The 12,911-nt window shown below is 40.6% G+C and overlaps 1 protein-coding gene across 4 annotated transcripts in view; it reads right to left on the reverse strand.

The window, feature by feature from the left end:
* Positions 1–1,783: 1,783 nt before the first annotated feature.
* LOC148015638 (exportin-4 protein) overlaps positions 1,784–12,911 on the reverse strand; it is a 171,894-nt gene continuing 160,766 nt past the window's right edge. For 3 of the 4 annotated variants that reach the window (XM_087664915.1, XM_087664917.1, XM_087664916.1), the window contains 3 exons: positions 2,618–2,811; positions 2,422–2,491; positions 1,784–2,300 (listed from right to left, as the gene is read on the reverse strand). In XM_087664915.1, the coding sequence (XP_087521041.1) occupies positions 2,112–2,300; positions 2,422–2,491; positions 2,618–2,811 (453 nt within the window). In that variant the 3' untranslated portion in view covers positions 1,784–2,111. Of the gene's footprint in view, positions 2,301–2,421; positions 2,492–2,617; positions 2,812–3,380; positions 3,916–4,014; positions 4,176–12,911 lie in introns of those variants that run through there. The other variant, XR_015688297.1, reaches the window with a different exon arrangement.

Consider the following 12,911-nt stretch of genomic DNA (forward strand, 5'->3'; position numbering starts at 1 on the left):
CGCACTTGCCCTCTCTACATTACAGCACACAAGTTGGAGAGTGTCTCCTCCTAATAAATCACATTCAACACACCTCGGGTTTGTACCACCTTATGTGCAATCTCTCCATTCTACGCCTGATCCCTAGCCCAAAGTTATTTGATTTGTCTATGCACTTTCATCCCTCCTAAGTCATATTGAAAATCTGACATGGCTTTACATCAAAGGCTAAAGCAAGTACCTCTAGGGAAATAAGGTCAAAGGCATCATTTGATAGCGCAATCCCTACCAATTTCCCAACTAGTACTCTAGGAGGATACCTCCCAACCACCTACAACCATAGGAGTCCAATGTTCCATCTTGCTTACAAAAAGTCAAGCTCTAGGCATCCAAAGAACCGATCCTCACGAGCCTCCTGCTCATCACACATGTTATATCCTTTTTACTGATCCTTGTAAGGCCTCTAAGTTGTTGCAAGTTACCTCCAACAATGCAAGAGTGGACTTCCAGAGTCCAACCAATACCTCTATATTATCCAAAAACAAACCATTGCCTAAACCTCTATCAATCCTAAACCATAAGGTTGGTTTCGAAATGATAAGCCCATTGTCCTCCATGCAAGATAGAATTAAATCAATTGAGATGCATACTCCACTATGACAATGGGTGCCTATGGTGATGATGTGTCCTCACACTTTGATAGGAAGCTACCACTACGAGGAGTCAGCAAAAGGGAGGTTACACTAGTGATGCCCTCTTACTTGGGGTTGGTGAGTACCAAGATAGCCCCTACCACAATGATGTTGGACTCTAGTAAAGCAATCCCCATCCACAAATAGATGTCTCTGTCTTATGAATGGGCTCCTACTAAGTGACCTTTACCACCAAAATGTCTACACTCTAAAGCTTGGCATCTTCATTTGAGGCATTGACTAGACAATGATCTACAAATTAATGAGGGATCTTTCAACCTCAATTTCCAATACTTTGGGCATTTTCTTTACATCCACCACTACCACATATTTGGCACTCATGCTCTAGTCATCACAAACAAGGCAAGAAGTATTGTGCCAAGCAATCAAGTCCACCAGCTGGTGGTACTCTACTGTATAACTCCAGAAGAGCAAGGTGTTAGGTGTCAAGATGCCTCGAGAGCCTGTAAAGAGAGCCAAAGTAGAAGACTAAAGCTGTTGTACCACGGAATCATGTAGACAACCCCTTTGATTGACGCAATTGGAGAGTTGTGGACAGGCATCTACCCTTCACTGAAGGAAAGCGAACCATGAATATACATTGTCCATACACATCACCCTCCTCTACATGAGATATCGATATGCTTGTAAAATGAAGCTAGTCACAAAGTGGTGATTTGGATACTATGTGATGCTGTTCGGAGTTGTTCCTTGAAGAGGACTACTCACAAGGTGTATGGCTAGGGAGCTGAATGTCAACTGACAAGGGAAGTTCGCTACGAAGAGAAAGTGAAACAAAAATGTTACTGTTGAGTGACAAGACCTCATGCGAGCATTAGCAAGAAAAGGACGACCATCTTGGCAAATGCCACGTAGACATGTTAGCCTTTAGTGAATAGCCTCAAATCTTAAGACTTCATCGAGAGTAAGTGAAAGAAGTCCAGTAAATTTGAAGATCATACGAATGGGAAATGCAAACTTGACACGACTATTGTTGGCCAGCAACATTGAGATGATACGACATATACACCAGCTTCATGGTTTTTCACTTTACAAATCTTCTGCTACGTGTGGCTGCATTTTGAGGCTGAATTAGTAGCTTATGATTCAAATTTAAAATTAAAAGTGTGGCTGGCTTTCTCTTATTTTCTCTGACTTGAGCAGGAAAGTATAAGGTTCGCAAGAACTGCATTACACAAAATTTTAGATCTCAAGTGAATATATATAGAGCAACGTCAAATTTACAGAATATGAGTATCAAAATCTCGGTCCGCTCAAATTTTTGGAGGATATTGGGTAAACCTGACCCTACTGATGACACTCTTCTCTACAAAATAATTTTTATTGTACTGCACAACAATAACTATCAAGGTAAAGCTAGATTACAATGGGGCTTATTGAATGCCTGAGAGAGGCACCATTTGCAACGCATTTCTAAAATTATTTTGTGCGGAGGAACCCACGAACATCCGACAAAAAATTATACAAATTTGCTCTGAACCTGCGTCGATTTGCACGATCAAGAGATGAAGTCACCTGATTTCCAGTGATAAGCAAGTGAAAGGCCGCTGCCAATCTAGCCTGGATCATGATATTTTGCTGGTTCTGCACCAACTCCTGTGCCAACCTCTGGCAGTATCTCCACCAAAAGAAATGTACAAGAAAAAAGAGAAAGGCCAACAGAACAAACTTATGAACATCAAAGCAAATATTACCTTAACTAAAACCAAACAGGATATGTGCCAGGTACCTGATATAATGCCGTGTCACAAAGTATAAGAGGAAGTAAAGCATCTGCTGCAGGTTCAATAAGCTCATTGCTGCAAACCATGCATGAAAGTTACGTCGGGTAATCTATCCAAATGAATTAAAGCATTTGGTTAATTACAGTATGCATGTGAAAACGGCCATCTCAAATGGTGGGACACACACACACACACACAGACCTATAGTCCTCAAACAGAAGATACTGCAACAGCCACCGTAAAAAGTGGCCCAAGACACCATCTTGGAAGCCACCACCTGAGTCAGATGTTTTAGCATGCAAGCCCAAACCGTCCTCATTTCTGCACAGTGCTTGGTAGTGGAAAAACGCAACTGCGTTCAAGGCTGTCAAAGACATATTCACCACTTCAATGTCCTGTTCAATGGCCAAACAAGTAGCTCTGAGAAAGCTGAGACAACAATATGAAAAACAAAAAGAGAGAAAGAGAGAAGAAGAAGAAGAAGAAGAAACAAAACAAAAGCATCCCATCTTTTAGAATTCAAGTTCTTGTAGTTTTCATTAAGCAAGGTCAAGAACGCTTAATCTGTTTGAAAAATGTGTAATTGATACTTCATGGCTACCATAGTAAGGGGGAGTTTTGGAAACAGGGGAAACGGAAACGAGAAAAACTGGAGGTTCAGAGTTTCGGCCAAATTTTGGAAACGGGAAAACGCCGTTTCAGATTGTACACAAAAAAATATAGTAATACGTGGGTATGTAAATATATCAATGCCTACAACAACAACATGTATCTATCCAAATTTCATACAAAACTTTGAGTCTTTATGTCATATGATTGAAATCATGATTCATTACACATTTCAGGAGTCACGAGTCATGAGTCATGAGTGAAGATTGAGGAGTCAAGACTGAGGACTCGATGGTTGAAACTTAAGATAGCTTAACACAATTAAGACTCAATTTTCAAAACTTAAGGCAACAAAATGAATTAGAATTTATGACTCATGAATAATCTATGATCTAAAGAGCAGTGAAGATTGACATCAAGGACAATGGAAAATAAGGATGCATAATAAGTGGGATCAAGATACAATGATAGTAACTACGTCATGTGTTGTCAAAACTCCAAAGTCCAATGAGGCTATAAGTATCAACATCAATGAACAATTGGCAACTCTAGTCTAAACTCTCCATTGCTAAGCTGACCCCTATATATCATGAGTCATAACCCATGACTCATCCGGACTCTGAGCATCTGTGCACCATCTCCTCGTCCAACTCCGAGGGCCCTGATCGAGAAGCTGATGAAGTAGCCTCAGCCTCATCCTCAGACTTTGGCTCTGACTCTGCCTGTGATGCACGACTACGTGTGGCCCTCACTCTAACCCTTCTCTGTGCACGAGTCTCATGCACCGGTGCCGATAGCTCCTCATAGAGCATGGAGTAGATATCCCGCTCCTTCTGTGGTATCTGCGAAACGTCACGCACCTTCTCTATATCAATCTTATAAACATTCACCTGTAAAGGTAAACGATCCAAGCAAATTAGCAATGTCAAGTGTCAAGGACTTCAAGTTAAAAAGTTAATTATACATAATACTAATCATTACCAATTTACCTGTGAAGGCTCGGGGGACAGAGCGGTCCTCTCAAGAAGTTGGAGATTGCAATGGTAAAACACTAAACCCTTCAATTGGGTAGTTGTGAACTTGTTTCTGTTTTTTGTGTGAAGGAGGATCCATGACCTCCAGTTCCTCTCAACAGGCCTTGAACTACAATCTTGCGAGAAGACCCAAATGGCAATGAGTTTCTATTCAAATTTAACAGATTGAGGTTAAGTAAATAGTAATTGCTAATATGCATACTGCAAAATCAACATTTCAATGGACAATAGATTACAAAACTTGTCACCTAGGTTGCATAATGCATTAGATAATCAAGATTCAAAATATAAAAGTCACCAGTCACATATCAAAGTAGGAGCACAATTACCGTATTTCTCCCACCAAGAGACAGGCTGAAGCTGTGTCTCTTGAAGCCTAGCTGTGAGTCGGCCAAAATGAAGAGAATCATTGCGGAATGATAGCAAATCATCCTCTACTCTTCTCATCATATCTATATTATCCCCTGTGAGACGCCTCATATACTCCATGAAGCCCTCATCTAACTCCTCGCTAGTGTATTGCTCCTCGCTACGCCAAAGGGGATGCAAGATATGTGCAATAGCATGAATTGCTTTATGGAAGCCCCAATCGACCATATACTCATATAGAAGCCCCAAAGTACTCCCCTCCATATCAGTGATGCGCAACACAATGTAAATAGAAGTGAGACTTTTCACCAATGTCTCTGCCTCAATCGACCAACTCTTATTTAAAATATTGTGCCTAAAAGCAAGAGCCTTTGGAGACTCTCACTCACTCCATGTGAGCCATTCTTAACATGCAATGGTCCGTATCAAATTTAGACGGACCCGTATCAACCTCTCCAATACAATAAACATACAAGCAAATCTAGTGGTGGAGAGCTTCAGAAGCTCAAGTGTGCTATTGGCTCAAAACATGCTTGTGACGGATGGCCTCTTCGTCACAAATCTTACCCTCCAAGTTGTTGAGGCTCTTTAGGGTCCTCTTGGGGTACAATATTCAACATAGAATTTCTAATTTGCTAAGCATAATCATCATGGACCTTATTTTTGCCTTTATGCCCTGCCATAATAGTGCAGTTCTACAGTACCCCCTGTCAGTAAAATGGCTATAACTTGGGCTAGTAAACTCTGATTCTAAATTTTTTTGGTTCAAATCGAATCCAAGAATTCCCTCTTTGAGATGAGCTATAGCACACTATAACAGGTTTAGGGTTAAAAATTCTACAATTCAATCTTTGAGTCTGATCTATCGAGGCATGCACCCTGTTTTAACCAATGAATGCCATGTTTCCACCGTGTAAGGTAAAATAGTAACCCCAAATGGCTACCAAACCCTGTAGAATATTGAGTAGGACCTGTGAGTATCCTATAGTACCTGCACCTGTACTTCAATAATGAAGAATAAGCTTTCTCCTTTGCTTCTTTAGATCCCATTTGCATTTGCATCTATTGGGAGAATTGAGCCATTATTTGAGCATTGGATTCCACCAACTTGTCAATAGAAGCCTTTGTTTGAGTCGTTGAATCCACTAATTTCTCAATAGAAGACTTCATTTGATCAATAGATAAAACCATTTGCTCCACTCTTGATAATAGGTCCCTCAAGCATACGTCCCATAGACACACAATTGCTTTCATTATCTGCCACCTCCTGCACCACATTTTGGACTTTTACATCCATGATGACCTGTCGCATGTACTTCCAAATAAAAGCTCCTGTGATGGTAAGACCTAAGGCAGAGGCATTGATGGCCTTAATGAATATGGTGCCTTTACATGAAGACACCAAAACATTGTAAACATTTCTTCAGCGTATATCTGACCATCTATCATATAATATTGTGTATCCATATTTCACCCATGTCTCCTTCAAGGGCTCCAATTAAGCCTCTATGGATGCTTTCTCCTTTTGAAGCTCTCATATGCGTAATGCATCTACGGATGGACCTTACCACTCACACCCTATGCCTGCCCTGATTGTCTTCTTTCATTGATATATAGTGGCCACATTAAAAGGGTTAGCATACCGAATAAGCAAACGTGTGAGTTACCTAGTTGCCTCCAGAATTGCTTGCCTCTGAAGTTCTGTATGAACACTTGCACCATGTAAGGGACCCTCTTACCCACCACCACTAGAAGATGGCAACGGGGTCCTTTTTGCACTCGGACCCACTATGGATATGAATGCACTTCTTTTTTATGGGCCATTGGCACCTCCAATTTGGCTAGCACCACTAGACCCAGTAGTCTTTCTTTACCCCACTTGTGATTCATTAGTCCGATGTGGTGTTGATTCATCCTCTTCTAGCTCAATACCCATACGATTTCGGCGCCAAAGGTGGAGACTTATTGTTACTTCTGCCAGCACATTTGCGCAAGGCCCGATGTCTTTGTTGGGAATGCATACCAAGTGGTATTTGACGCGCGTTACACTCCCCGATTTCTCAAATCCACAATAGTTGCACCGGCACTTCTTTGATCCATTAGAGCCCTCGTATCCCTTGATTGGAGTGATGTGTCTCCAATACGAGTCCGGCACCATGATACAATTAGCTTTTAGGACCTAGGTAATGGATTAAAGAAGAAGAAGAAGAAGAAGAATGAGAAGAAGAAAGGAGGAGGAGGAGGAGGAGGAGGAGGAGGAGGAGGAGGAGGAGGAGGAGGAGGAGGAGGAGGAGGAGGAGGAGGAGGAGGAGGAGGAGGAGGAGGAGGAGGAGGAGGAGGAGGAGGAGGAGGAGGAGGAGGAGGAGGAGGAGGAGGAGGAGGAGGAGGAGGAGGAGAGAAAGAAAGGAAGGAAGAAAGAAAGAAAGAAAAGAAAAGAAGAAGAGCTTAGAGGAAGAGAAAGAGGAAGAGGAAGAGGAGGTGGGAATTGGAGGTGCGAGGAGGAGGCGAGAGTTATTGAAGTGTGCCGTGCGCACGAGTCAAGAAGGAGAATGAATCGAATTGTGATCCGGCATTGGATAACCACTCCGAAACGCGCCGCACGATCCCGAAACAGCGGCCTCTCGTTTCTGTCCCGGTCCGAAATGGCCGATCCGTTTCAGCGCATTTGTTAACTCAAATCTAGTCATGAATGTTAGATATGCTCAATGCCCTACCCTTGTAAGGTGCCACTAATGATCCATGGCGCACAAAGTTATAAGGCCCCCGTTATGAGAAGAAGCTATGTATGAGCCTGGACATTGGTGGGTCCTCACTTGTATGTTAGATGAGATCTATGTGGTTCGATGGCCGAAAGGTGACTACATTGAGTTATGGGATAAGGAAGTTATCAAAGACACCTATTTTGGGTTGGAGGGCTACAGAAGTACCCCTTGACTAGGGGTAGGGATTATTCCCTTGCAAACTAGTGGAGGTGCACATGGAAGGTCAATAGACACATGTGCATATAGAAGGTCAATAGACATAGGTGGTCATCCATCATGACCCCCTTCACAGGCTATAAAAGCTAGACCCCTTCATAACTTTCATAATCCATCCTTTCACCTAATCAAAGTTATTCTAGCTAGCCTTGAGCTCTTCACCTATCTTCTATCTAGATCGCTGTGTAATCTTTTACATGGTATCAGAGCCCAAGGAGCTCTATGGATCGAAGAGTATATGAGAGGTAAAGGCTTCAATACCAAGGATGAGCGATGTTAACTTCCACAAGCGATTTTGACACATTAGATGTAACCAACCTTCCTCCTCGGATAGGGTGGTAAATAACCTGATTAAGCACTATTTACAACAATTAACCAATTCACAAAACTAAAAAGTATACTTTACCATATAATCTTGGATATTGGATACCCTGTTGGCCCAAAAATTGGAGCCCTTTCGCTATTTATTTAACTTAATTGAAGAAGAAGTTGATGTACAATGGGATTCTCTCAATCCCTTTCGGTATTCCAACTCCCCTTGCCGTTCAAAATGACCAGCAAGTCTTTAATCTGATTTGCCCCTTGATTTGGGCAATCAATTGACCTTCACAAGCTTTGATAGAGATGAAAAATGCCCCAAATTCAATGATTTACTGGTCCGTCCACTTGAATAGGCTAAAAACAGCTTCAGCCCTGTTGAATCCAAGTCTTGGAGCTTTCAATTTTTGGAACGCTTTCCGAGGCTGTTGCTAAACTCTAATTTCTGCTACAAATTAGGGTTTACAACAGAGAAATCTGAGATTTCTCAACCTTTGGACATCTCAATGCTATAATCTTCGAAGCAACGTTGTAGAAAGGCTTGGAGATGAGAGAGAATACTGAGGAGAGAGAAAATTCAAACTTTCTTCACAAAGAAGATAAGAAAACCTGTCATTTATTGCTTCTGCCTTGTTTGAATAGCTTGTAGATGCAAAGAACTGAAGAAAATTAATCATTTATTGTTGCTGTCTTGTCTCAATAGCATGTAGATGTTGTCACCTGCTGTTGATTGGTCTTCTCCTTCGCCTGGCTGCCTCAGAAGATCCTCCAATGGCTACAAATCAGACCAACATCATCTCCTCCCCCTCTCTTACAAGGTGAATGCACCAAGAATGTCTCTCTCCAACCTCTAAAGACGTTTTTCAGTCTTGCATGGGCATTTTTGACAAGCGGCAGCCTTGCCAAATGGTTTTTTCAGCATTATTCATAATTAAATATTAATTTTCAGCCTTTAAATACTGAAATTAATCTAATAATTATTTCAGTGCCCTAAAAAATAATCTGACTTAAATTGGCTAGGAAACTTCCATTTCTGAGTGTCTCTCTGCCATCTTTGACCATCAGATTGGTGTTAGGTATCATTAAACGCAACTTCCCTAGTGTCACCAACTGACACTTATGGCTAAAATGAATGATCTAGGTGAACAATTGGCACCAGATACCACCAAGTAGCTCTGCAACATAACTTATAGCAACTTTTTCCTTTGACATCTCGTGATTTTCTCGGGTCCCGAACTCGTAAATTTACTCTAACTCCAAATACAACTCACATGTGCAATATTTACTTAACCATGTGATTAAAAATTAATCCACATGATAAGTGAGGTTTCAAAAATATATGTCCTCATAACATTAGGAAGCAGTTCTGGAGGTGATGTTGCTGTACCGGCTATTCAAACATTAAGGATTCGTCCACTAACCTTCAGCAAAGGAAAGTTAGATGGTACAAACTATACTTTGTGGAAATTTAAAATCACTACAATTCTTGATTCTTAGGAGCTCCTAGAGAGAGTGTTTAGAACTGACCCAAAACCACAACCAACCCCCGAACCATCAAATTGGAGTGTCATGATTCCTCCAAATGTAGATCTTCGACTACGAGCTTGGAAACGAAGGAACGCAAATGCACTGAGTGCCTTAGTTATAAGTTGTTTTGATAGTGTTTTGACTTTGATTCAGCATACAACCAAGGCATCAGAAGCGTGGACTATACTGAGAATCCAATATGAAACACGAAATCAACAAGAATTCAAAACCTAGAGAATCAACTAGCAGTAGCGATGTTTTCTGAAGGAGAGACTGCTAAAGCATTCATTACTCGGATTAAGAATTTGCGCGACTAAATGGTTGGCGATAGAAAACAAAAGACTAAGGAGGAGCTAGCGAGGAGGTGTCTTTGGATCTCTCCACTAAAGTTTGATGGATTAGTAACTTTGCTTAATACTCAAGTGAGACCTTAAGCTTTTGACTTTTAAAGAGTTTTGTGCATTATCCATGGAGGAGTTGAGATTGAAAGCCCGAGAAAGAAGCAGTAGTGCAGATGTTGCTTTCTCCACCAATACAAAAGGCAACGCCAATGCAAAAGGCAAAGGTGCACTGACAACAACAACACTTTTGATAAAAGACTACACTCACTGTGTTTCCTAGAATATAAGAAATGGAAAGAGAGATTGAAAGAAAGGCCTTACTATTGTAGTCATAGAACAAAGAAACTAAAGAATTAGATTTCATAATTTCCAGGACTCCATTCTTTACCTCATTGCCATTAACTCTAAAAACTATGCAGTCTTATATTGCATATTGTAGATCTCTTCTTCTCAGGCTATGTTTCTTTTACTTCTTTTTATATCTCTCGCATTTGTTTCCTCTTTATATGAAGGTTTTTTATGCATAGCAAGTGGCAAACATGTCATGAAACACTTCAAAAATCCACATGGGATCCCAAATACCCCATTGGGACTACAAATCCTGTCAGTAGGACTACACTTTCTACAAATACACCATGATTAGCCCACTCATGGTTTGGAACACAAGGTGTGAATAAATCTCTATTTGAAATCCAAAACAACTCTCACGAAAAGATTCTTGGATTTCCAAAACGTTGTCAATTGGGACACTTAGCACAAAATTGCTCATAAGTTTTGATCCCTAACTTGGATCGCTCCTCCACTAAATATGATGGTTACAAAAAGGAGAAGGGTCGAGAAAAGAAATTTCAAGGAGAGCATTTCTACTGCAAGAAGAAAGGACATGCAATTGCGGATTATCGTGTCAAAAAGGCAGATGAAATTTATGGTACCCTCACAAGGGAAAGGAGACCGCCAACATGACTGAAATAGAGCTGGAGTTACTCATGGCTACCATCGAGAAAGTGTGTTCCTTAGCACGAGAAGAATCTACCACTAATTCATGGGAATTAGATAGTGGTGCATTCTATCACATGACCAATAAGAAAGGTCTATATAGTTCTGTGCACCCTCTACAAGAATCCATCACTGTGATGGTTGGAAACGATGCAAAATGCCTTGCTATGGACACAGGTACTATTTCCTTTGTTGCTACAAATGGTGAAGTCAAAAAACAGTTTACGTGTGTGAAGTAATATATACATGGGAGAGCGTAAAGGGCCTTTACACCCAATAACCTTCCACTTAAAGGTCTGAAGCAAACCTTTAACCAACTCCCACAAGTCTAATGCAATGCTCATGTTGAGCCTTTGTAAGACTTTTAGTGAGAACATCTGCAAGGTTATCCTGTGATTTGATCTTAGTCAGGGTGACTAGATCATCATCCAGAGCTTGTCTGATAAAATGATACTAGACATCAATATTTTTGGTACGTGCAAGAAACATGGGATCCTTAGCCAAGCATACAACGCTCTCGCTATCACATCTAAGTACAGGTGTTTTGGTGGGCAACCCAAAATCCTTGACTAAACGACCAAGCCAAACCGCTTCTTTTGAAGCTTCAGTGATTGAAATACATTCAACCTCAGTGGTAGAGAGTGCTACTATTTTTGCAATCTAGAGCACCAAGAAACTGCCCCATTAGTCAAGGTAAAGATATACCCGGTAGTAGATTTGCGACTATCCAAGTCACCTGCCATGTCTGCATCACAATACCCCTGTAAAACTAACGTACCCTTGCCATAGCAAATACATTTTCTTTGTGTGCCCTTAAGTTACTGTAAGATACATTTCATTGCTTCCCAATGTGCTTTGCTAAGATTTGACATGAACCTACTTACAACTCCCACTGCACAAGCAATGTCAAGTCTAGTGGCAACCATAGCATACATGAGTGATCCACAAGCTGAAGTATAAGGAATACCCTTCATAGTACTGGCTGTCTTATCATCTTTTGGGAAATCTGCTTTGCTAAGCTTAAGATAAGGTGAAAAAGGTATACCAAGAGGCTTAGCATCAGCCATAGAAAAACGATCAAGTACTTTGCTGATGTACTTTTCTTGTGAGAGAAATAAGAGCTGTTACTCTCTATCTCGTGTTACATGCATGCCCAAGATATGTTTAGCTACACCCAAATCCATCATGGAAATGGCTGAATTCAGCTGTCTTTTCAATGCATTAATATGGCTTTTATGCTTACCAACAATAAGCATATCGTCCATATAAAGCATAAGTATAATAAGGCTTCCATCATCAACCTTCTTAATATATAGACAGTGATCTGCACTACTCCTTTTAAATCCATGTGCGAGCATGAAGACATCAAACTTTTTATACCATTTTCTAGGAGCATGTTTCAAATCATACAAGCTTCTGTTAAGCTCACATACCAAATGCTCCTTTCCTTATATAACAAAGCCTTCGGGCTGTTTCATGTACAACTCTTCTTCCAAATCACCTGCAGAAATGTTGTTCTAACATCCATCTAATCAAGTTCGAGATCCATAGATGCTACAATGGCAAATAATACTCAAAGAGTGGTCATTTTGACAACAAGAGAAGACACTTCCTGAAAATCAATGGCCTCCTTTTGTGTATAGCCCTTAGCCACAAGTCTGGCTTTGTATTTGGGTTTGCCATTCATACATTTGATTTTATAGACCCATTTATTAGGAATGGCTTTCCTATCCTTGGGCAATGTAACCAAATCCCAAGTATCATTATGATACAGTGACTTCATTTCTTCCTACATAGCTAGCTCCCACTTTTTCTTTAATTCACCTGATAAGGCCTCTTTATACGTAAGAGGCTCACCTTCATCTGTGAGCAAAATGCAGTTCAAAGAATGATCAAATCTTTGTATAGGACTTCTGACATGTGTAGACCTTCTTACCCAATGATTTGTGTTATCAAGTAATGAATCCATATCCAAGGGAATGTTAATGACCTCATTGTTTGCCTGCTGAACTGCATGTTCGGATTGCTGTAATACAATTTCAGATTGCTGTAATTCATTTTCAACAAGCTGATTTTGGTGCTTAAGCTGATGTTCAGCATCCCCTTGCTGCCCATTTTCATCTTGCTCAATAATGATATGCTGATTGTCATAATCAGCATCAAAAGGAGCTGAATTTTCAATGGTTGATGGTTGCTCAAGTAACTGATCATGTTGAAATTTAACTTTCTTTTTGTCTGAGTCATTAGATGTAACATTTTTCAGCAGCTTTGACTCATTAAATACCACATCCCGGCTGCGTAGCACCTTTTTCACGCTTGGAAC

Source organism: Lygodium microphyllum, chromosome 24 (genome assembly GCF_053477565.2).
Source record: "Lygodium microphyllum isolate KBCC chromosome 24, Lygodium_microphyllum_v1.1.10, whole genome shotgun sequence".
Classification (NCBI taxonomy): Eukaryota; Viridiplantae; Streptophyta; class Polypodiopsida; order Schizaeales; family Lygodiaceae; genus Lygodium; species Lygodium microphyllum.